Raw genomic sequence first — 25,784 nt, 5'->3', positions numbered from 1 at the left:
TAATAAATGTACCTCTCAACCTGCCCAAACAATTAAAACTGCATTTTAGAGCCAGCTATTTTGAAGGTTTAGCAATACTTAGCACCACTGGCTCTTTCAGAGAGATTTTGAAGTGGCAAAAATGAGCTCTTTACCTGGTCCCAACCCTTTAGACTTGGAAATCAAGCTAGTCTGAATTCACTGCTATTGGCAAGGCCAGTTCCAAATGGGACTTTTCTGGAGTCAGCTAGCCAGCCAGTTCATTGTGGCACATTTTGAAAGCTAACAAGAAGGGCTGGCTGTACCTGCATGCACAAGAGAATTTAAGAGGGATAATTACTAGGTAGCTTCTTTCCATCGGGGCCTAAAATGTCCATATATGTGTCACAGTCAATCAACAGTGACAGGGTTCTAACCATGGCATTAGCCCGTACACTACTGCCTCCCCTAGGCTGCGAGCATCCGCATGGTTGGTCTGAAGCACCTTTCTCCTCAGATAACCATTTCACTCACCAAAGTCAATAGGCTAGTTCTTCAGCTGCAGCTGCGAAAGGGTGGGAGATGCAAACGTAGCTCCAAGTCTCAGTCCTGCAGCAGGCTCCTCACCTAATTTAGAGCAGCTCGGGGACTGCTCTAAATTCTGCTTAGCTGCCCATGCCCCCAAGGGGCTATTTTAGAAGCCAAGAACTGTCTGAACACAGCAGTGCAATTCCTACACCCTCTTTTTCGAGATCAACCCTCAAAACAGTGGTCTGGGAGGGGATGGTGTGGGGTTACTACAGTGGCTCTTTTCAGTGCCATCTGGCAAATCCCCTTACTTAGGGGGAATCCTGGGTGGACTGTTAAGCCAGATTTACAGCCTCTTTGCACAGCCGAAGCAAACAGAGAGGTCAAGGATCTGGACCAACATCATCATAGGAGATCATCCATCATGTATGTTTTGTATCAGAATAGTCAATAAAATCAAGGGATCGCTACAATCCTGGCATTAATGTCTCGCAGGCAACAGCAAGTTGCACTTTCTAAAACAAGGAACACTAGACTGTCTCAGATAAGAACCTGCTTATTTAAATGTGGTTACATTTCATTTCAAACACTATCATGAGTCAGACACTCCCATGACAGAGAAGAGTCTCGAGTAATGGATGTGCAGGCTGGTTACTTTTAGAGACCTCTCTAGCCACTGGTTCCATTCACTAGCATGGTTCATGCACCTCTTTTTAACCAACATGACTATAACCATCCCCCAAACTCTGAAGTGGTGCTAGGGCGACTGGCCTCTGAACTATCACAGGATCCCGAGATGTCAAAGTGTGTAATCCCTGCAAGTATCTGAAGCTGGAGGAGCGGCTGTGGGTGCTCACATGCTATGACTAATGGCAGTGAAGAGACGAAAAAATGCCTTTATCAAGGAGCCCACAGCAAGCTCATAATTACTGGAAGTTATGAAAACATTACACTCCAGCTAGCACAAACTATAGGCTACTTTTTTGATGGCACGTTTTCACTAATCCAAATGGAAAGGGACCCCTCCGGATTCAAAGCAGCCTTTTCAGAATCCAAGTGGCTCTGAAACCTTACCAGAGTTAAAACGGCCTTGGCAGGCAGAGCTGGCTGCTGGATTGCTGAGTTGTCACTGGTTCACTCTTCATCCAGAACCTGGGGGAAATTTCCCTCCTCGACCGCAGCGCTGGCATTTTGAAAGCTGTCTTGTCATCACAGTAATGAGCTCAAGATCCTGATTTGATCCAACTGGCCAGGATTCAGAGCAGACTGAAGAACCCAGCCTGGAAATTGTAGCTCTTCATGTCAAGCTAGACTGTCCTTAATGACAGCTGAGTTTTAGAGAGAGAGAGAGAGAATTGGACTATGGTCTTCCAGTGCCTTCCCACAAATTCCACCAGAAGGATGGACAAGCTCTCCTGGCCGCAACTGATTAAGAAAGAATTCTGGTGCATCTCAGCACAAAGAACCGTGGGCTACATCCCCAGATATGCTGTGCAGATGCTTGTCTCCAGGTCAGACCAGGTGCCAATCATGTAGTAGTAAAACCATGACCTAGAAGTGCCCCCACCTCTACTATTTTTGCCTCTCTGAGACTAGTCCTGAACACCTGACTCAGGTTTTGCTTGAGCAGGCAGGGAGACACAGGCTGTTAGCAGGAATGCACAGGTAGGCAAAGACCTGCAAACTCCTCCTAGAACATGCTTTGCCCAGAAAAAGGTAACAGGGTTACACAGAGTGCATCACACCACCAGTGAACCACTCCACTTCCTAACTACATGGTGTTTGCTAATGAAGGGTATGTTTTCACTGTAGGGATAACTTGGGTGATTGGCACCCAGATCTGAGCACCGTTAGCCAAGCCTGGGTGCGAGCTCTCTGACCACATCACTTTGTCCTCACTGTCACTACGCTCCTCTGTGGATGTTGCTTGGACTTCTGGGGGTACATCCCACAGTCTTTGTGCTGCAGTAAGCAGATTCTTTCCCAGTGAATTGTGGGAGACCTTGTCTATCTATTTGGGCACAAGGGCGGGAGGGGGATTGCGGGAAGGCATTGGAAAAGAGTCAGCACCCAAGTGATTTATGTGTATCATCACTGCAAAGCGGGCAGGTTACCTACCTGGATTAAAGAGGCACCCAGACTCTAGCCCACACCCGCAGGATATACAGCTAGCTTGAGCTGAAAGCATCACTAAACTTGGGTGAAAGAATTGTGTGTGTAGATGGGAAGGAGGTGAAAAGCAACACCCGGGTAAGAACCTAATCCAGCACTCACAAAGGCCAGACGGGCTCAAGTTAGTGGGAGTTTCACCTGCACTAAAGATGCAGGATTGAGCCCAGACATCAGTAAAAAGGTTTTCATCAGCATGTTGTGTAGAAAATTCTGATGTGTTCAGTGGTGCATTTGTACAGGATTATGGTTGTCTTTTAGTTCATAGAGCTTCTCACGTAAACAACAAGGGAAAACAGGAAAATACCATCAGTCCTCACACGAAGTCCAGATATGAACAATTCCTTGAGGTCTAGACCCAACTCTCAGAAATGCAAGTGAGGAGCATGGAACAGAACTGATATAATGTGCCACGTTCCCTTACACACATGCTAATGACACCACAGAGCTTTGTATCACAGGCTGAACAGACTCCTGAACTTGCCTGTTTGCTCAGCTGAACCAAATATGCTTTGAAACGTGTCTGCTTAAAAGGAGTTTAGAACACCTCACCCTGCCAAATGCTGCATTCCTCATTCCAGTGAGTTTACAGGCCAGCGACAAAGCAATGCATGGGCTTTGAAGAACTCCAGGCTCTCCTCAACAGGGAGAAGGATACACTGCTCCCACCATGGACTATAGCCATCAACAGGGTCTCTGTCTCTGCAGTTCTGAGACCCCTGAGTTATGAAACCTAACCCCAGATTACACCAAAACAAGGACTGTGACCATCTCAGCGAGAACAGAACAGGTGGCTGTGCATTAAAAAGGGTTAAAATAAGAAGGTTTGCTGGTAGCAAAGAATTTTGTTTGACAAAATCAGTCGGATTCAATGCAAAATTTCTACAGTTGGGGCACCAGCAGGTTTAAACTTCTGCAGCTCTTATGGCATGCAAAGATGTGCCAACATTTTTCACATTCATTCTTTCAGGGTACTTTGAAGAAAGAAGTGCAAATGACATATACGAGGATCAAACAGGATGAAAATCAGCCATGTAACAGTGAGTGTACTGAGGGTACATATTCTGTGAAAACCAGACATGGAGAACCCTCCAAAAAAACCCAAAACAGGTTAACAGAGGAATACACAAAAGCTGCCCAAACAAAGTTCTTCGCTGGAATGTTCCCTTAATGCCTTTAGCAGATGCCCTACATAAACCAAACCTGAAGCAGTACGTTTTCAGCTAAGAATTAATTCAAGTTCTGGCCAAATGTAGCAACCCTGCTAATCCTATTAGAACAGTGTAACCAGATTGTGAGAAATTTACAAGGCCGGCTACATAAATCTGCCCTAACACGGTTATATGACAGGATTGTGATTACCATAAATCTCAAACCTAAACATTGTTAGACACTTGGCTGTCGTTGACGGGACTGGATTTAAGTGGCGTGGATTGCCTCGCCAGCCTCTCACTGGTTTCAAATTGCATTGGCAACTGGGGAAAGCTGCTCCCAAATACTTGTCTGTTCACATTTGACCTTTGTACACTTAGCAAAGATAGCGCTAAGCCTCATGCAAAGAGAGGGGGAGTTCTGAAAGTTCTAATTGGGATATTGTCTAACACAGGCTTAGATCAACTGACATGCCCCCCTTCAAATTCTAAGCTCCATTCTCATTGACCCAGTGGGCAAACTGAGTCAGGAAGCTACCTGATGCCTCAGTGTTTATATTCCTAGTTTTATGCAGTCTACAAGTTAGCTGCGGGCTTGTGCTTGCACCCTTTTGTCTGCCACTCAGAAGTTATTCTTTTGAAAGTGGCACCAAAGTTACCTAGAAGCTACCTGTGCCATTCAGCTCAGAGCACTTCAGTGAAATATCAAAGCAGCCCAATTGTTTTCCTACTAAGCACATCATGTCTGAGTATAGGAGCCCAGGAGAGAAGGCAGATGTGACACACAGAGACACACTCACAGGCAGTACAGTGTTTAAAACCCCATTTAAAACCATCTCAGGGCCAAGATGATGATGTCATGGAAGTCCGGATCCCAAGATCATTCCGTGAGACAGCAGAAGCTGGGAGCACGGTCAAATCTCGGAGGAGGAGAAGAAAGGCCCTTAGGCCACTCTCATGATGCCCTCTGGTGCTCACCAGGAGTACCATGGGGAGGCTCCAGAAAGAGCAGCATCTTGCTGGAGGGAAGGTGGCTGTACTGTGAGGTCCTCGCGGCAGACAGGAGTGAGGTTCTCGGAAGCCATGGGGAGCAGGGATCCAGATTCCCACTCCACTCTGGAGTTCCTCTATGTTCTGGGAAAGACCCTTTCCTTTCTAAACAATGGTCAGTCACAACCCAACTTCCTCCTGCTTCCCACTGGCACAGAATTAACAGCCTCAGCTGACATTCTCTCCCTGCCACCCAGCCCCACACACATACACACAGAAACACTGGCCACAAGCAGCCTGACAGGTGGTACCTCGGGCTGGACTCAAAGGCCGCTCTGCATCCAGCGGCCCAGGACCAGCAACACTTGCATCTACTGCAGATCAGGGCATTGGGCAGTGCGCACTTGGCTACGGATGAGCATGAACTAGACTCCAGCAGCATGCAGACAATGCCTGAGTCTAGATCACCTTCACCGCACACAAACAGCGCCTCCTCCCGGCTCTCCGAGGGCTAGGGGGAAATCTGCCCCCCAGAGAGTGAGCACCTGGCTGAGGCTGCATGCTGGGAAGGTGGAGGTGATGCTGAGAAGAGAGAGGAAAGCGCTTTAAAGCACTCGCTTTATATATATAACGCCACCCTCTATTGAGGGTGTCTGTCCTCAGATTGTCAGAGCAGTCAGTTTGCAGCCTTGGTGCCCCCTGCTGCAGGACACCCAACCAGCCAGGCCTTCAAACACTGCTGTTATTCCCCACCTACAGGTGGCTAGGAAATGCTGCTCTGTGGGTAGGATTGAGTCACAGTCACGGTGAGCTACTAGGGATGATTACTGCAATTCTATGCACCTAGGTAGGAGAGCAGTGATCTTAAAAAGCCCTCCATTTGGTTCAGGACACATCATCCACTGCCCAGCACTGCAGGCTGCCACACGCACTTTGCCTCTGTGCTCCACTCCTAACACTTGCGACCTTTAATTAACAGGTCGCATTTGAAGTTCCAGCCCTCACCTTCAGAACCATCTGTGGAATAGGCCTAAATTACCCCAGGGATTGTGTTACCTTGTACCATCATCCCCCCCTCCTGCCCCCAAACACACACACCAGCCAGTGACTCTGTGCATTCCCTGGGGTACTATCAATCCCAAGGCAAGGCTTGTAAATGGAGCAGACGGAGCTTTCCCACTGACTGGCCCATCAGCCTGGAACTCATCGCCAGAAGAGATGAGAATGACCCAAATATCAGTGCCTGCAGAGCAACATGCCTGAGCCATGTCGTCTCTGACCGAACATTCCCATGGTGTCTCCGCTGACAAAACCCCCCAGCATAGCCCAGCCCTGATGACAGAGAAAATTGTATCTTGATCTGCTCCTGCAGTCTTGCTGGGAGTTGGTCAGATGACACAGTGATGGGTGCTCTGTGGGAATGTAACGGGAAGACAGAGAGACACAGATGCAATCATTGTCTCACATGTTCTGAAGACTGTTTCCACTAGGCAAGTGTTTGGTGTGCCAAGTTAATTATTAATTTTAATCAGGAAATACAGTCCATCGGAAACTAGTTTCTTAACTGAACAAGTACAATCCTGGCAGCTGTAGATGTGAACAGTTCAAATTTGACATGAGCAAAATGTGCAGAGTTGGTCATTTTAAAGTCTTTCCACAGAATCCAAGCTCTTATTTAAAACAAACGAAGCGTCTAGCCCTTCTGAATGCAGAGACTGCAAATCAGTGACTGCATTCCTCTTACACTGAGGCAGAGGTGCAAACTGTCCAATTTAGTTAATAATGTCTTAACTGAAGTTTAAATATGCCAACATAAATGCAGACACTTAACCATTTCCCTGCTGAGACACCCAGATAATGTCCTGTCTTCTGTGTCTAGACATACAGGCTACGGGCTTATCTACACACAACTGGAACCATAATAACTGAATCTGTGTCACAGACATGCACTGAAATAACTACAGGTGTAAATTAAACCAATTCAGTTATCTCAGTTCCAGCCTGTGTGCAGAGAAGCCCTATTTCCTGATGTTCCAATCAGATCAAGGAGGAATTGTTGTTACAATACATGCACCTTCAAGTCATACTACAACATCCCATTCCAAATGGTGTCCTGTTTAACCTGTTCTCAAGTCTCCAGAGTGAGGGGGCCTCTATCAACAGCCTTGGTAGATTATTCCACCAGCCAATTTCTCTTAAAGTCAAGACCATTCCCTTAACATCTAACCTAAACCATTCCTTCCTTAGCTTCAGGCCATGCATGGCTCCTTGATCTATCCTTTTCTGAGATCCTTTGTTTGAATTGCTATCTCCAAAGGTAAGTTTGCATTGTGGTCTTGTACAGCGGGAACTGACACAAGAGTTGAACTTGCCACCTTGGAAATTAAAGGCAAACGTTTTATTAATAAAATACCTCTTTGGAGCCCGTGGACAAAAAGCATTTTCTTCTGGCTTGGTATTGTAGATTTTGGATGGATGGATCCAAAACAAAAAAAAACTGATGCCCAACACTGATTGATACTTCAAAGTTTAACTGTCTGGATCCAAATCATTTCTCACCCCAAGGCAGGCCCTGATTCTGCAATGACTGCAGTCTGCATCCTTACAGGGGATTGCACCAAGACCCACAAAGGGCAAACTTTTAAACAAATGCGGTTGGAAATGGCATGAAGGGTGAAGGCTAGAAAATAAATGAGACAGACCAAGTGTGGTGACCGTTTCAGTCTTTTCACATTCCCAGAAGTTACACAGTGCTCAGAAAAAGCAAAAGGAATAAAAAAAAAAGACAGAGCACCACCGCAGGGCTAAAAGTGCTATACAGAGTACATTCAAGCCAAAAGCATCATTTCAAAGCAGGAATGGCAGCCCAAGTTAGTAAAGAACAGACGCCTTTGGCAAATACAGTATGACAGAGCCATAAAAATAACGATTAAGAGGAAGTAGGAAGAACAACCACAGCCAAAGAGCAAAACCTCTCAGAGAGAGAGGGCTAACTGATTTCTCTGCACCCCAAGGTTTTCTCTTTGCGGTTGGAAAAGGTGATGCAATGTCAGAGATCGAGGTCTCAAAAGGAGAACAACCCCAGACATTCAATTACAATACCAAGCCAGTACCTAAGGGAAGGGTTCATCTGAGACGTCTGTGAATGCTGAAGAGCATAGGACCCAGCTGCTAGAAATGTACAATTCATATCAGAAATTCCCTCATCCCCGATTCTAGGCCCAATCTGCCACTCCAAAAAGAATGTATCAGGAAGGAAGGGTATTGAAACGCTGGTGTTAACTGGATGGGAGTTGAAGGAGGATAGGGAAAGGAGCTATGGGGGGAATAGGAGGATTCGGAAGCAGCCAAACATAGGACATAGACCACTGGGGAGAAGGGAGATGATGTGGCAAGGGGGAGGCTGGAGGATATGGGGAGGGAAGCTGAATTGGAGTTCGTGGGCCCTTAGCAGAAGCCCCATCAACAAGCCAGCCAGCACTGCATCATCAAAGAGTTGCTGTGCTTCCAGAGTGCCACAACAACAGTGCGGAAACATGCAGGACTAAAACACAGCTCCCTCTGGCACAAGAGGCTAACACTGTACCTGTCCTTCAGAAAGGTGCTAAGGGTGACCCAGGGAGTTATAATTACAGGGTAGTACAAACAAACAGCAACGGGGGTTATAAAACACAGACTGCACAGGAGCATAACACAATATGAACAAACTAGCAGGGCTTCTGTGTGGGTAAATCATGTCTCTCTGACCTGCCTGAATGCCATTAAAGTAATAAAAATCATCTGCAAAGAAAAAATGGGGGCGGGCCCTTATTTGCTTTTCTATCATGTATAAAGATGTGGTGGTGGTGGTGTGTTTCTGTCTTTCTTTTTCCCCTAGAAGACTATATGGATAACTGCAGCACTAATAGGATCATAATACCTCGGTCCTCATTCAAGTGACACCCGATTAGAGGAGGCATGATTTCTAGTCTGCCTGTTAAAACCAAGATCTGTAATTAACACACAATTAACACAGCTGCCTGAACAAACAGTCAGAAGAAAGCTCTTGTGCTAAAGATTTATACTATCACTAAAGCCCAAGGGTCAAAAAATCATCAGGCCCCTTTAAAAAAATTTGTGTGTATTTTTTTTATATTATATATATATACACACACACATACACACACCTCAAGAGACTGTCTTAAAAAAACATGGCGGTTTTATTTTTTATATACCACATTTCGGTTTCTTTTTCTTTGCCTTCTGGTGTCTGAGTCTTCAGGGCACATTCTTGTCACATTTTCAAGCTTTTCTCTGCAACCACCAGGCTAGAAATACACTGGCTTTTGTCTAAGAAAAACTGAGGTTCTCATGGAATCACTTGATTCTAGCAGCTGGGGCTTGAAGAAATATCGTGAGATCCATGATGAAATCATGAGACTGGGCAATACTGAATGTCACACCACTGCCCAGAGAGAATGCCTACTCCGCATGGCTGGACCCTCCAAGAAAAACCTCCCACAAAACAGGAAAGACTGTGTGTTTATGGTATGTTTGAGAAGACACACACAAAACAAGCAAAAACACACTTTCTCTGAAGAGTTGATATACTCAGGGTGAAACCTTGGTCCCACTGAAGTCAATGGTGAAACGCTCATTGACTGCACTAGGGCCAGCCCTTCACCCCCAAACTTTTCAGCCTTCTTTGTTTACCATAAAGCAGCAAAGAAAGGGCACAAACTGATTTTACCCCATTGCAAGTCACCTTGACCAGTGCAGTGCATACAGGAGAGACAAAGGATGCAATCAGACAGGCAAAGTCCCCAATCGTGAATTAAAAATTGCTCAGAGATTAGACTAAATGGCCAGTTCTCAGCAAGGAAGGGGTTAATAGTGTGGTGCCTGCATCAAGCGATTTAAAGCCTTGTTGCACCCAGCCCTGGACAGGGGTCGGGGGGGGGGGGGAAGAAGTTGCCAGGAGCCCTCACCTCAATGCTCTGAGCAGGGAAAGGATGTGAGTTTTTCCACCCACACTAGGACTAGGCTCCCCGATATGTGCAGGGAGGGGACAGGACGAGTCCCACACAGGGACCCTGGGGAGAGACGGCAAGGAGTATCACAGTAACTGCACTGGCTGGAGCATGTGCCTGCTTGGCCACTCCTTCCTCTCTACCATGGCCCCGGTTGAGGGCTGCGCCTCCCAGATCTGTGTTCACAGGTTCTCCAGCAGAGAGCCCCTGTATTCAAATAAAAAGAACAGGAGTACTTGTGGCACCTTAGAGACTAACAAATTTATTGTAGCATAAGCTTTCATGGGCTTATGCTACAATAAATTTGTCAGCCTCTAAGGTGCCACAAGTACTCCTGTTCTTTTTGCGGATACAGACTAACATGGCTGCTACTCTGAAACCTGTATTCAAATATTTGTCCTTATTAGACAGCCTCAGAGTCAGTCGCTCCACATCAAACACCATTTTCCTCTTACCTGGGAAAAATTCAGCCCATTCAGTGGATGGCATTGTTCCTCCACTTTCTCCACAGCCCCGGTCTGCTTCCTCAGGCGCTCGGCTTCCTGGGCCAGGTAGAGATCCAGGACAGGGACGCCACGTGACTTAATGTCCACCTCGGTGAGAGAATTCACCATCAGCATCACCCAAACAGGTCTCTTCCGCTCCCAGTTCCCAGCAATGGCGTTGAAGAGATAGTCAGCATAGAGCCCTTTGCCCCGCTGGTCCGGAGTCATCCACGAAGGCATCATGAGCTTGACATACTCCAGGTGGCGCTTCAGCCGACGGTAGATGTCCCTGGGGAGCACGTCCTGGAGGTTCTCGCCCTGTGGCAGCAGCTGGCAGCTGGTGAGTGCAGAGATGGTGTAGGGGTCCGTGAGGTCCAGTTCAAAGTAAACAATGTGGCTGTGCTGGAAGGCCTTCTTGGAGTTCTCGGGGATGAAATCCCAGACCCGGGTGTACGGGACATGGATGGTGCCAAAAAAGTAAGATGGGGGGTCTCTCTTTATAGTCCACAGGAAAGAGTTAAGCTCGCTTTGCTGAAGGGGAGAGAAACACAGCCCAGTAAATGAACAATGGCCTGCAGGCTGGAGGGGAGGGGAGGGGGGTATGGGGAGCAGATCACACAGTGAGGGAGAGGAGAGAAATACCTACAGCAAGTGACATATGCTATAAATAATTACATTCTTTTAATAGGCTCTCCCCTCACACCGGAAAGTCTGCACCCTGAATACAATGGGCCACATGACATTGCTGGCCGGTAGAGTTACTTTTGGTGCCCACTGGAATGGTCTCTCTTTAAAGGAAGACAGTGTTGCCTAGTGGATAGAGCATGGGGCGGGGACTTAGGTGACCTGGGTTCTATTCCTGGCTCTGCCCAGCTGGTGGAATCACTTCACCTCTCCATGCCTCAGTTTCCCTGTCTGTTAAATGAGGATAATGAGACAGACCTCCTTTGCAAAGTGCTTTGAGACCTACTGATGATCAGAGCTAGGCACTGTTAACAACAGGGGACCAGCAATGCTTTTGGGACCATGGTTGTTTTTTCAGCTAGTGAGACTCCTTTGGTAGTAAAATCCCCCCTATCTTACTGGGGGTGTTGTTTCTTTTTTTAAACCCTAAAACCCCGTTTGCATTATTTTTAAAAAATAAAACTAGTGGCTCTGGCCTCTCCATCTCACAGAAAAACCCAAGCAACAGAGACTTCAGCCCTGCCCTTGGTGACATCACTGCCTGCAGATACCGGACAGGGAGTGGAATGGAAGTTAGCCAACCTCCATGGAAGGCACTGGCACCCCACCCATGGAGTGGGTCAAATGCAGCCATTGTTTTGGTGAAGTCGATTTGCTGCCACTATCTCCACCCTCCAACCTCTCCACCAGGAAAAGCCTGTGGTTTTAGCGTCCATGGATTATTTCTGAGGCCCTCCAGGAAAAAGGAAACATGCTTGGAGACAGAAAACTTTCATCCAGCAAACAGCCTGGACACAGCTTTTTGTGCTGCAAATATGTTTGGTGAGGGAATGCTCTTGCCAAGCTTCACATCCTTGGAGAGCCTCTGAGTCAGCGTGTAACATGAAAAGTAACAGGCAGGTGGAGAAGGAACAGACTCGGCGAATAGTTTGGAAACAGGCTGCACAGGTAGCTGATGCCCATTCCCAACCCTGTGGTGTAACCTACCTCACTCAACACAGTTTTGGGAGGAAAAGGCAATTACATCAGAAGACAAAAGAGGAAGCTAGAATGCTGCTTGGGAGCCAGACCTGGCCCACCATTCCAAGAAATGTTTTTTGAAATAGAGAAAAACGTTTATATTTCTTTTTTTTTAATGTTGTTTTCAAATGCCTTCAAAGTCCTAACTGCACAACTTTGTTACTTTAGTAGCAACAAATCTTAGAACTAGTTCTGAAAACATCCTGCCCTGTGGTGGCTTAGATTTCAGTGCCTGGTTCTCAGACTTCACTGTTTGTTAGTTTGAATAGAGAATGATTTCAAGTGTTCCCCTGGAACTGCCCAGAACATCTCAAAGAACCCTAGAGGGTAATGTTGTATCAAGCCTTTGAGTGGTCTATGGCATGACAGTAAATATATATGGAGTCACCACATCTCCAGCGGCTTCACTGGAAGGAGCTATGCCAGTTCACACCAGCTGATGAGCGGGCCCAGCTAATCTACAATCAGGGTACACAATGGCGTCGGCCCACACAATGGCATCGGCCCCGCTGTAAGAGGCACTCTGCAGGCAGAGCTGCTGCTCCTGATTGCCCACAAGCAGGGAAGCACAAAACATCTGGAATCTCCACCCCATCCCTTCCCGGCAGGAAGATCCGGCTATCGAATGTCTGGCTCCAACAGGGGCATCCAGACACTCAGGTCAAACATACAGTCAGCTTTCAGCCAAAAGATTGCTCCAGAGCTGGGGTTAGATTGAAGTGTGCTTGGATGTTGAGCTTAGATGCCTTGCTCTGGCTGGTAAATGCAGAACAGGCTCCTTAGAAGACGTAGTGGAAACACATTGCCTATGCATTTCTAGTGGAAAGGCTAGGGCCAGAAGGGTTAATCTGAAAGATAATTCCACAGTGGCTAATCCCAGACAATGTTTTCTGAGAGTGTTCGCTATCAAACACAGCTCCAGACCACAGCACTCCTTAGCCGAAAACTCCAGCAAGTTCACTTTACTGTCACCCAGAGGCTAGGTCTCCAAATCAAGTGAGGACTGCAGTGTTCTGAGGCAAAGTTACATGCATCCGAAGAAGTGAAAGGTGCATCCCACAGCTGGCATGGCACATTGGAATATGTTACTGACACACATGCCACAAAACCCACTCTATAGCTGAATTAGCATTTTCTGGCATGTTGGGATTTCTCCAATTTCTCTATCCTTGACTCCCTCATCCTGCAGGAAGTTAAACAAGAGCAAAAGGGTCCTGCTGGCCTGAAGGAAGAGGCTAGAAAAATACAATAGACCATGCACTGCTTGATGGGGAAAAGAGGAAGGACAGGGCAGGGACATGAAAGGAACGTGAGGAAGTGACTATGGAAAAAGAAAGTGGAAAAGGGCATGAATGAGGAAAAAGCAAACAGAGAAAGTAGAGTGGGGAGGATGGAGAGAATGGTTTAATAGAGGTGGGACAGTTGATGTTGGCCCTGCTTTGAGCAGGGGGTTGGACTAGATGACCTCCTGAGGTCTCTTCCAACCCTGATATTCTATGATTCTATCAAGGGTTTGACATAGGGAAGGGACAGAAATATGTAAAGTAATAACTAACAGAACAGTGAAAATAGACATGGAACAAAGCCCAATTTAGCACTTGTCCTGACTTTAGTAGGCACATGTCCATGACCCCTTCCTAAATAGGGAAGTTTTTCTGAATCCATGTACTTAAGGTCCAACGATTTTAATGGAATTTAAGCACAGGCTTTAAATTAAGCATGTGGGTTAGTGCTTTGCTGAATCAGGATGGTTTGATGAATCGAGACCTAAGTGAGGTAAGTGCCGTGAATAGAAAGGGGAGGTGAGAGAAGATAAACGTAACGCTAACCACAATTAAAGAGAGAAAACAAAACAGACAACAGAAAGAGAAAGGCAGCAAAGCTGGAGGAAAAGCTGCGCCAGGAGACAGAAAGGAACTAAGAACACTAGTAAGGGAGATCATTTTAAAATGAATCTGAGGGAAATTTGATGGCACAAGCACTGGATTTTCCTTTACACTAAGTCCCCTCTAATGTAATTTACACCCGTTGTAAGGTCTCTCTGTGTTTCCAGAGCAGGCTTTAGTGCAAGGAGAATCTAGTCCCAAGTGTTTAAATATCAGGAGAAAGAACTGTGTAGAATTAAGCCTGGAAGACCAACAAGGAGATTTTCAAACTTCCACTCTCTTTCCATGGAGACAGGCACCTAACTGCTATCGGTGCCTTAGAAAATCTCCCCCATCCTCCAAACGGTTACGGGAGAACTTCCTGGGCAAGGGACTGTGGTTCTGTATCAGGGGAGGTTTGGTTTAGAATAAGTGTTGACTGGGTGTTTGCTGCACTGCTGATGCAGCATTTCCCAGGGCTTTTACAGTCATTTTGATTTATTTTATTTTTGACTTAATGAGAATCCACTAATCCAGGATGTGAAATCTTTACAAATGGGCTACTCACCTGTGGTAAGGAAAGAGGCTTTCCCCAGGCAGAGCATCATCAACTTCTGCACAGTCTTAACCTTCACTAAGAATGGGATGCTCAGGGTGCAACTTGCCAGAGCACTCAGTGTTGACTTAACCCTTCTCCCGCTGAAGTCTTTCAGAGTTTTTACCGTTGACTTCAGAGGTAGGGAGATTTTCCAAAGCACACACCATGGGCCTAAACTTTCGAGGGCAAGATTTTTTTTTTCCTAAATGGGTGCCTACATTTAGGCATTAAATACATGGCTTTATTTTCCAAAGCACAGAACACCCAGCCACTCCCATGAAAGTCAATGTGTTTTTCAAGTTGACAAGATCTCTTTAAAGAGTGTAAGATCCTTTTATTCACCAGCATTTTCATTTTATAGGTGACTAAACCAGTTATTAGTTAATAGGAAAACGCAAGGGAGATGTTAATGTCACAAATGGAGACAAAAGGAAACCAGAGAGGCAGAGTGACAAGTGGTGTCACTTACTAGCTGCAAGCAAACAAAATGACAGGAGAGCAGTCCTAGCTATGGATGGGGTTGAAAGGGCATCCTTTACTTTAAACAGGTCTGATCTTGTATGTGACAGGCAATGCACAGGAGGAGCCAAAGCTAAAAGGAATCTTACGGAAAGAGTTGCCCCTGGCTGGCTTAAAATTTCATTGGCTCAACTGATTACCGAACAAAAGCTGCTGGAAGGCTAAAGCCAACGTGCAGAGAGCCGAGCTTTATCTGGCTGGAACATAAAGGGTGACAGTGAGCTTAAGCCAGGATCAGAAACAAACTCACCAGAAGCATAACTGCCATAATACTCACACACTCTGGGAAGTCCAGTGGCCTTTAGAAAGCAATCAGATACTGAAAGTACATTATTGTTATTAAAGAATTATTTTGCGGTAGCATCTACAGGCCAAACAGATCAGGGCCCCCACCATGCTAGGCTCTGTACAGACAGAGCGAATGACCGTCTCTGCCCCAAAGAGCTTGCAGTCTGTAAGTACTGTGTACTGTGTTGGAGAAGCCAGACCCGGTTATGCACTCAGCAATGGCTCTCACCCAGTCTCAGGTGAGATCTCTGTGCCTAAAGAGTACTTGGAGGTTATTACAGACATTTCTGTGCACTAAACAGCAGCAAGAGTTATTACTAATGAGGGCAGGCTGGGCCTCCGCACTTCTCTCTGAAAACTATTACAGGATCTTTAATTCCCACAGGAACCGGCATTAGCCATGGGCAGAATCGGCTCCATTTACCATCTCTTTGGAAGGACGGCACATTTGGCAGGAAAGCACACCCTTAGCACTGCATGGCAGAGTTCGTTCTGGACAGTAACCCAGCACCTGAACATAATCAATCCCGTTGGCCAAAGCAGAGTTGTAGTAGCTGCAGGAAGTTGCATCTTCTGCCAGAAGGTGGTGCTGGCGTTCAAAGCATTTGACACCCCCACTCTCCTAGGAAAGCAGGTGTTATTACTTATGCCCATTTCCCCAGCAGCCTCCCCCTTTCCAGACACTGAAGGTGTTCAGGGGAGGTTGGACAGCTCACTAAAGGGGTTACCTCTGGAGCTCCCTTATGTTTCTTCCACCCACGCTTCCTGCCCTCAAATCTACAGCTTTATTATAGGCCTCTGATTAGTAGGTGTCCAGTAACTAGGGACAGTTTCTTAATTATGCCAGAGTGCTACTCAACATTGACTGAGAGAACGAGGTGGCAGTGACGTGAGAGGAAGGAGGGACTAGTGGTTAAAGCACTAACCTGAGATGGGGAGAGCTTGGCTCAGTTCCCTGCTGTGCCACAGGCATCCTCTGTGACCTTGGGCACATCACTTAGTCCCCCATGCACCTCAGCTCCCCATCTGTACAATGGGGATAACAGCCCTGGCCTGCGCCCCAGAAATGCTGAGAGAGTAAATACATTACAGAGCGTGAGGTGCTCAGATACTAGGATACTGAAAGGCACCCAAGATGGCAATTGTGGGTGAGACATGCAGAATGCATTCTGCATTGGCCTGATTCTACTGCCCTGGACTTGGAGGAGAACACAGCCAGGATGAGTGCCTTTGAAAACTCCACCCTGTGCGTATCACGCACTGATCCTAACTTGCCCTTGTGCAGCTCTTCTATTGTTAGGTATTTTTTCCATGTCGTTTAGAGATAAAAGCAAGTAAACAAACATCCCCCCCCCAAAGGGGAGAAGTTTGACAAAGTGCGAAGTGGCTGTGAGATAACACAGGAACAGTGGTGACGCTTGCTAACCCTCCCAGGGCTACGCAATAGTTGGCAGCCTCTCTCTCTCACCTCATTTCAAGAGCATTTAGCAGATAAAGCCACTGGGTCTGATTCCACTAAGGGCATTTTACAGTGCTCCAGCAGCAGAAAGGGGCCTGAAAGTGGGCATTACACTTTACGGCCCTTTGACACTGCCAGAGAGATGCAAAGGGGGCCATGTAACTCTGCTAATTTCAATGACTTAGTCCTGATTTACACCAGCGAAAGAGGAAAATCAGACTCTCAGGATCCAGAGAGGGATCATGCTGCCCTCAAGTTTAGGCACCAGTCACTTTATTATGTATATTGTGACCATGCCTAGATGCCAGAAGGAGGAGAGGAAGGATGGTCCAGTGGTCAGGACACAAGCCTAGGATTTGGGAGACCTTGGTTGCTCAGTTTGCAGACTGCCTCAGTTTCCCTCAGTAAAATGGGCATAGTAGCACTACCCGGCCTCAGAGCGTTGTTGTGTTGATACTTTAAAGACTGTGAGGTGCTCGAATACGACAGTGATGAGGGCCAGATAAAGACCATAGCTAGATAGGCCCCAGCAGAGATCAGACCCCTACTGTCACAGGCACTGCACACACATATCATAGGAGATAATAGGACTCTACCGCAAAGAGCCCACAAAGACAGAAAAGAGTTTGAGTGAAATGGGAAGGCAAAGTGACTTGCTTAAGGCCAAATCACAGTCGCTAGCAAGACTAGGAAAAGAATCCTGTGCCCTCACCACTAGGCCAAGCTGTCTCCCCAAATTAGCTGATCCAGTTATCTTTTACAACTCTGTGTGCACCTTGACTTCCTTTTATTTGTTTTAGCAGAGCAGAGGTGCCAAATGCTCTTGCAAAGGGGTGTTTCCAGTAGCCTTTTCATGGATTTATTTTTGAGACATCATGAAATAGCTTGAATCTGGGGACTGGTCTATTTTAAACCGACAGCGAAAGGTTCAGCTGCAATTGCCAGCTTGCTTGTCCAGGAGGACACAAGCAGCATTGACGGGACCGTAACAGGACATAACATTCAGTCCCCAACTATACACCTCTACTTCGTTTGTCAGTTGACACAGAACGTTTCATGTGCTGACAAAGATCCCTTGGTAGATCAGAGCTAAAACCTGCCAAGCAGGAAGGTTTATATGACATCCACACAAAGTATTTTATTGTAACGACTATCAGGGATACTGTAATTTCCCTCCCCAACAGTTATTTCAAAACCATTGGACCCTTGTATTGGTTGCAGCAAAACACTACAAAGACACAGAAAATGAATAATGCAGCTAAGCAATAGGAAGAAACAAAGATCTCCAGTGGTTACCAGAAAGCTAGTGACAAATGAGCAAGAACATAGAAAATCAACAAGGAAAGGACTCTTCACTGGCGGTGTGGTGCAGTGGTACAGAACTGAACTGGGGGTCAAGAGTACTGCGTTCTAGTCACAGCTCTGTTTGTGACCTGCTGTGTGACCTTTGGCAAGCCACATCACCTCTGTTCTTCCCTCCCACTCTGTGTCTGTCTTGCATATTTAGACCGTACATTCTCCAGGGCAGGGAATGTCACTATGTGAATGTACAGTGGCCCCAGTCTCATTTAGGCCTCTATCACTGTCATAATTCAGAGCCAGAAATAGAACCCAGGTCATCTGCGTCGCAGTCCAGTGGCCAATCTGCTGCACCACATGGCCTCTTTCAATGTACTACCATAGTCTCACTTTTTTTTTTTTAAGTACTGTAATACAAAACTAGGCATACATCCCTCAAGCGGCCCCAAAATCTTATTCTGCATGTGCTTTTTGCACTCCTTCTATCCCCTTTGTCTCCCGCTTATCTCTTTCAGTGTCCCATCTTGTCCTGTTCCACTTAGCTTGTAGCTATTTAATTGGGGATTGGTCCTGCTTTGAGCAGGGGGCTGGACTAGATGACCTCCTGAGGTCCCCTCCAACCCTGATATTCTATGATTCTATTCAAAGCAAGGACTGTGGCCCTGATCCTCAAAGATATTTAGGTGCCTAACGACTTTTGAGGATCAGGGCCTATGTCTTTATACAGTGAGTGAAGTGCCCCATGTACCTATATGCAAATGTTAAATACATTATTAATAATATTCTCTTCATTTACCCCCCCCTTTAAATTACTGACATACTTAATATCCTAAATCTAGTTTAATGGAGTTTGCCTGGGGAAAAGGACTGCATTACATACAACTATTAAAATAATCCAAATTCAGTATCTTTTTCACCAGAGAGGAAAAATAAAAATCAGTTTTCAAACTAAAAGCCAGAATTTACAGCAGACGGATGAGAGAACATAAAGGGACAAACTGTGTATACTCTTTTGAAACAAATATAATGGGAAAAGTTAGCCATTTAGATTAATTGGCCCATTTATCATGAACAATGCTCCTTACACTAGTAAACAGTTAAACTGCTAATCCCAGGGTGCTGGCACTAAACACATAAACGTTCATCAACATTTAGCAAAATACACTACCAGATCAAAAGAGTTCATTTGTGAATGGGGAAAACCCTAAATGTTCACAAAAGACACTCTTGCAAATTAATTCTTTTAAAAGCTTTTTTTCCCCCAGGAAAACATAGAATGGTTTCTACTGTGCCAAAAATTCAGGATTTGGGGAGAATTATTGGCTGCAGTTTTAGCTATAACATGGAGCTTTGACAAGAAAGCTCTCTGAAGAATTATTTCAGAGTGGTAACCGTGTTAGTCTTCCACAAGGACTCCTCATTGTTTTTTTGAAGAATTATTGTTTGCCAATTCCTTAAAATAGCAACTTATCTCTTTCAGACACTGAATATACACACTTGCATCAGGATGGAAGGTTTGGGAGTCACAGAGGAAGGCAAGTGTAAAAGCAATTTAGGGAGGTAAGAAAAAGACACATCCCATAATTTGAAGAACTGGAGTTTAAAAAAAAAAAACAACTTTATTCTCTTCAGGCACAATGGGGAATGTTGTTTAAAAAAAAAAAAAAGAGAGAGATGGAGTTAGAAGTGCTCATGTGGCATTTCAAGAGTGTGTTTCCTTTCTACACAACACCCCTTTGAAAATAGCTGGATACTCCTATTTATACAACCTGAAAGTAAAATCTATCATTGAATAGTGTCATTTCTCCCACTGTCCTAATGACCTGAGGAAGCAGACTGCCAATATGGAAAACTACAGGCGGTCTCACATTTTAATGGCATAGTAATCAGGAGATAATGAGACATCATTAACACATTTCACCTCAGGTTTTCTTGACAAAGGGTAAAAGTCTTGTTGCATCAACTGCTGGTGAAAATATGTTGTTTTCAATCAGAGGTTTGCGGCTTTCCATAAATACAATTTTTTTCTTCCAAAGTTTACAGATGCCCCAAAACTTTTTTGTTTTGTTTTTTGAAGTCCTTGCTACAAATTCACACAAGCCCATGGCTTCTACACCTCATGCTCTGAAGGAAGCCGAGCCGAGTCTGGCACCTGCTCTCCAGACATGACCCAGTTTTATGAGGGTGCCACCACTGATTACACTGAAATCTAGTTTACATCCTGGCTCCAGTAATAAATTGACTAGCCGGCTGGCAAACCACCTTCCACCTTGGCAGGTGTTGAGCACCGTCTGTGCTTGGCCCACTCTGGCATCTCCAATAAGCTGCCTGTAGCGTGACACACAGTCAAGTCTATAAAAAGAACAGGAGTACTTGTGGCACCGTAGAGACTAACAAATTTATTTGAGCATAAGCTTTCCTGGGCAATAGGCCACTTCATCAGATGCATAGAATGGAACATACAGTGAGGTGATATATATACATACAGAGAACTTGAAAAGGTGGGAGTTGTCCTACCAACTCTTAAGAGGTCAAGTCCAAAGCCCCGATTCCGGATTGATTCTGACTGGGAAAGCCCCAGACTCTACTGCTGCCTGGTGTATGGACAGTTCAGTAGGAGGCAGCATGACCCAGGATGAGACAGGTGGGCTGCAGGTAGGCATCCCTACAGCCAGCCTGTGGGAGAGAAGCTCACAAGTGGATAGAGCAATAAAAAGATATCCCCGGCCTTCTCCCAGCTACCAAACCTTCACACAGCTCCTGATGACAAGGGTCTCCAACCTTACCCCATTGGTCAGCTGTTACATCCTCCCACAGGATCCCTAAATCATCGTAAAAGCAAGGGTGTAAAGTGCACAGAGATGAGCCAATTGTGGATCTGTCACCTCCCTAATTATAGGAGCCCTGCAGGTCGATGGATCTTAGCTCCCTTCAGGTCTGCTCTACACTATGAAATTTGCTGTGTCTGAACATGATTGGCTGCAATCATGTTAGCTAACACAGGCCTAAACATTAGGAGTGAGCGTGGATGGGGCAAACCATATTGAGCATCTTCTGAGGTACATGAGAACAGGTCAGGCTGCCTCTAAGCAACACACTGCAGCACTTCTTAGACTTGCCCCCCTCCCTGGCCCAGCCCAAAACTACACCCACAGCTTGGAGCTAAGCTGCATTGTAGGACACTAATAACTCCAGACACGAAGAAGAGCTCTGTGGAGCTTGAAAGCTTGTCTCCCTCACCAAGTTAGTCCAATAAAGGATACTACCTCACCCACCTTGTCTCTCTTATACCCTAGGCCCAGCACAGCTACAACAACACTGCAAACAACTCGTAACTCCCATCTGTTTCACGGGAGTGACTTGCCTCCTGAAGCAGAACAGTCCCATTTCTCCCAAGTCTGCGCTCACCCTTTTCTTGTGCCTGACTCGTGTGCGCAAACAAGCACTGTGGATGTGAAGTTTGAGATTTGTGCATGCCCATTCCTAGAGGCATGACCCTGATTTGCACACACAACAGGCACTGCACATGTGGGGCACATACCCTTGCAGAAAGCTGGGCCACTCTGTGAGTTGGAGCAAGTCACTTTAAGCTCTCTCATTCTCCCCATCCATAAAATGGGCATAATATTCCATAGCTACCTCCCCAGGGTATGAATTCATTAGTTAATGTTTGCACAGGTCTTTGACCATGTAACATGCTAAATCAGTGCCAAGTTGTACTATTAGTTTGTCTCCAGGCAACCATCCTAGCAAGGCTTAGCTATACCATAGCAGGCAGGCACAGATTGAGGTCATCCTTCATTAATTAAACTAAAAGGTGTATTATGTCCATTACCATCAATTCTCTGTTTGCACATGATGCTCACAGTAGGCATTTAATCCTTCTGTGTTCTGATTTCACCTTCTTCTACATTAGGAGCTGCTCTAGCCAGAACTCTTTCTGAGCACTAAGGAAAAACTGCTGGTGGCTACTTTATGAGAAACTGGTTTTAGTTACACATTTCTTGCAGCGGTTCTTATTAAAAGAGAGCACCACCGCAGGATTTCCATGAGGGAATAATACTTTATGGGTACCTTAATAAAACTTGGTATGCCAGGCCTAAGAGGACTGGAAACAGACAAAAGAACAAGTCTTCTGTAAATTTTCTGTACTGTCAAACACTATATGGAAAACTGAATCACATGGTCATTTAAAAAGCCAGTCAGATATTCTCAAGCAATAAACGCCAGGAGCAAAGTTTTACTTTGCTTGGATCTATATTCTGTTACCACTTTCAAGTTAAAAGGTCCCAGGGGTCATCCACAGAGCAGGCTTAGGACAGTTTGCAGCATGTTTACACTTGGCTCAGCTAGTGAACCGATTTGCCTGCCTTTTGCACACTTTCATTCCAACTTTAAAAGTCCGGCACAGTCTATGGACCTAGCTAGTTGCATGTGCAGGATTTCACAAAAAGAGTTTAAGTGGAGATTGAACTAGACAGTTTAATTCAAACCATTTTGTGCAGAGAGAGCAAACGCTGGTGGCGTTCCCAGGATCAGGAGCTAGAACTGACAGGGTCATGTTTGGAGAACATTTCTGACCGCCGGCAGCATGCGGGGGGTGTTGAATTGGAGTGACTGGGGAAGGACTCGGAGCTGCAGAAAGTAAACCCGGCAGGACAAGGCGAGGACCCACGCAAACTGCAGGCTGGCGCTCTTCACTCCTCCTTATCTCCCTGGCGGGGTCTCATTACGGGCACTGGAAATCCCATCACTTCACTATTTACACCTCGTCTCTTCCGAGCCAGCCGTGCCCGGCTCCTTTCCCCTCCCCTGCCTCTGGAGGGATGTTCGCCCCTGCTCCGGCGGGTGTCGGAGCACGAGAGCTGAGCTGGAAGGGGACCCCACAGACCCCCGAAGGCAGGGCAGGGCAAGCCAGGACTTCCCTTCTCCCCGCGCTGGGCGCGGGCAAAGCCCCGAACTGCATCCCACAAACCAAGCGGGACAGGCGGCTGCCCCCCGCTCTCCCCATGGGGAGATGTCCCACGCCGGGGGAGCAGGGAATCGCCCAGCCCCGGCAGCCCTGCCCTCGCCCCGGGACGGAGCCGCGCCGCGCCGCGCACTTACTTTGCGGTGGAGCTCGCAGCCGGCGGCAGGGTCCCCGCTGGAGGGGCTCCGGCTCGGGCGGGCGCGGGCCAGCAGCAGGAGGCAGCTTTGCACCAGGCAAGCCCAGGCGAGCTGCACCATCGTCGCTCCGAGCCCGGGGACTGGCGAGCCGCGAGCGGTGGCCGGAGGGGAGCGGAGTCACCCCCGCGCCAAGCCGCCCAGCCCCTGCCCCCTCCCCTTAAAGGGTCCCCGTGCCGCGCGGGCGGGGGGGCTCGCCATGCCGGGGGGGGGAACGGGGTTGTGCAGCCGCGGGGAGCCCTCCCGAGGGGCCCGGCCGCTCCGCTCCGCTCCGCTCCTTCCCGCAGGAGGCCGGGCTCCGCTCTGTAGTTCCTGCCGCAGCCCCTGGATGGAGGCACGAAGTCACCCGCTCCGTGCGATTGGCCGCAGGAGGTGCCTAACCCTACCCTTCCCCCCACGCCCCCAGCCCTGCCCCGGGGGAAGGACCCGGCTGCGCCCCTCGCCGGCAGCTTTCGGAGCAGCCCGCTCCCCGGGCTCTGCCCCACGCCGGGCAGGGCTGGGGGAGCTGAGCGCCCCCCCGCTCTCCTCTGGCCTTTCCTCCGGCGTTGGGACTTTCGGCGAGGGGGTGAGGCCAGGCACTTCCTCTCCGCTGGAGGGGTCAGGCTCAGGCAGCAGTAATAATAACACAGAAAAGAGAGCGAAAGTCAATCCGTAGATTTTAACGCAAGCCAGAGACCCTCACCCAACACTTCTGTCTGAGCTACAGCTTCTCAGCAGGTCTTTTCGTTCTCGGGCAAGTAAATCAAACTGAAACGCCAGGAAGGGAAGTGACAAGGGAAGATGTGGGGGGAATAAAAACATATGGAAGCGAAAGCAGCGACAAGTTGGTTTGGATTTGATTTCAGTTGACACATGCTGCAAAATCTAACGCATGTGCTTAATTTTATAGACTTCATCTGTCCACGCAGGACTGGGACCTAAACTCTAAAATAAATTACACCTGACCTGAGCTACAGGTGACAGTTAGAAGAGTTATAGTTAAAAGTAGCAAAGAGTCCTGTGGCACCTTATAGACTAACAGACGTATATAGTTAAAAGTTCAATTCATTTGCAAAGAACATGCTGAGTTATTCAAAGAAAATGTAAAGTGCAAATACAAGACACGCACTAGAAGAGTTTAACTCTCCCTGTGTTAGGCAGCACTGGACAGAGGCTGGGAAAACAGGGTGCAATAAGATTGCCTCTTTTTGCAAAACTGGCAGTAAGTGTGCAGAGGATGGGAGTGACACCGCTCCAAAGCTGTGTGTGGTGGCTGCATTAGATGGGCAAGAGAGAGAAACTAAATGCATAAAGGTCCTTGTGGTGCACTATTGATATACAATATAAATTCAAAGAATTAGGATAAAAATAAACGTAATGGTGGGACTTCAAGAGATGCCAGTGCAACAGAGAGAAAAAAGGACCCAAGCCACACTTTTAATCTGACAACAGCAAGGAAATTACAAATGAAAGCTGCTCCTAACTCATGCAGTTGAACTCTGGTACAGCAGCACAGATGGATGCCACAGAGAGTGCTATCCAATAGCCTGCTTTCCATTACTTTAGTGCCTTTTTATCTGCAGCAACTCAAAGCACTAGATGCTAACACTAGGCAGTGTGTCGATTAGAACCCTTAGATGAACATCTATGGAATCTTGTGGGATTACAGGGGGCTAATTTGTGTTCCCTAACAGCACACAGCTCCTGTTGTTGTGAGCAGGCATCTTCAAACCATAGAATCATAGAAGATTAGAGCTGGGAGAGACCTGAGGAGGTCACCCAGTCCAACCTCCTGCTCAAAGCAGGACCAACCCCACTAAATCATCCCAGCCAGGACTTTGTCAAGCCTGACCTTAAAAACCTCTAAGGAAGGAGATTCCACCAACTCCCTAGGTAACCCATTCCAGTGCTTCACCACCCTCCTAATGAAATAGTGTTTCCTAATATCCAACCTAGACCTCCCCTACTGCAACTTGAGACCATTACTCCTTGTTCTGTCATCTGCCACCACTGAGAACAGCCGAACTCCATCCTCTTTGGAACCCCGCTGCAGGCAGTTGAAGGCTGCTATCAAATCCCCCCTCATTCTTCTCTTCTGCAGACTAAATAACCCCAGTTCCCTCAGCCTTTCCTCGTAAGTCATGTGCTCCAGCCCCCTAATCATTTTCATTGCCCTCCGCTGGACTCTCCAATTTTTCCACATCTCTTCTGTAGTGGGAGGACCAAAACTGGATGCATATATATGTACCAGCCAACTTCCAGACATAAATACCATCCAAAAGGGCATGGACTATGGAGAGCAATGTGGCTTAGTTAGTGCATTGGACTGCAACTCAGCAGACCTTGTTTTTATTCCTGGCTCTGCTGTTGGCCTGCTGGGTGACCTTGGGCAAGTCACTTCACCACGTTGTGCCTCAGTTTCCTCATCTATAAAATGGAGATAATGATATTGCTCTCCTTTGTAAAGTGCATTGAGATCTACTAATGAAATTATTACTGCCAAGTTATCCTCCAGTGGCTGAACCTGTCACCTGAACAGTAATTCAGCCAGGGTTGACATAAGGGGAGCAGAGGATTCTCTGTGAATTTCCCTATGTTCAAAGGTTGGGGGGATTTTATT

At 46.9% G+C, this 25,784-nt stretch overlaps 1 protein-coding gene across 1 annotated transcript in view; it reads right to left on the bottom strand.

Moving 5' to 3' along the window:
- The window catches only part of LOC127046815 (metalloprotease TIKI1-like), a 105,465-nt gene extending 82,217 nt beyond the window's left edge, over positions 1-23,248 (bottom strand). Inside the window, exons 1-2 of the mRNA XM_050944373.1 lie at positions 23,129-23,248; positions 10,261-10,821 (exon numbers count right to left, since the gene is read on the bottom strand). Of these exons, the coding sequence (XP_050800330.1) occupies positions 10,261-10,821; positions 23,129-23,248 (681 nt within the window). The remainder of the gene's footprint in view (positions 1-10,260; positions 10,822-23,128) is intronic.
- Between the last annotated feature and the right edge of the window lie 2,536 nt (positions 23,249-25,784).

This window comes from Gopherus flavomarginatus, chromosome 3 (assembly GCF_025201925.1).
Source record: "Gopherus flavomarginatus isolate rGopFla2 chromosome 3, rGopFla2.mat.asm, whole genome shotgun sequence".
NCBI lineage: Eukaryota > Metazoa > Chordata > Testudines > Testudinidae > Gopherus > Gopherus flavomarginatus.
This window is presented reverse-complemented; position numbering and strand designations above follow the sequence as displayed.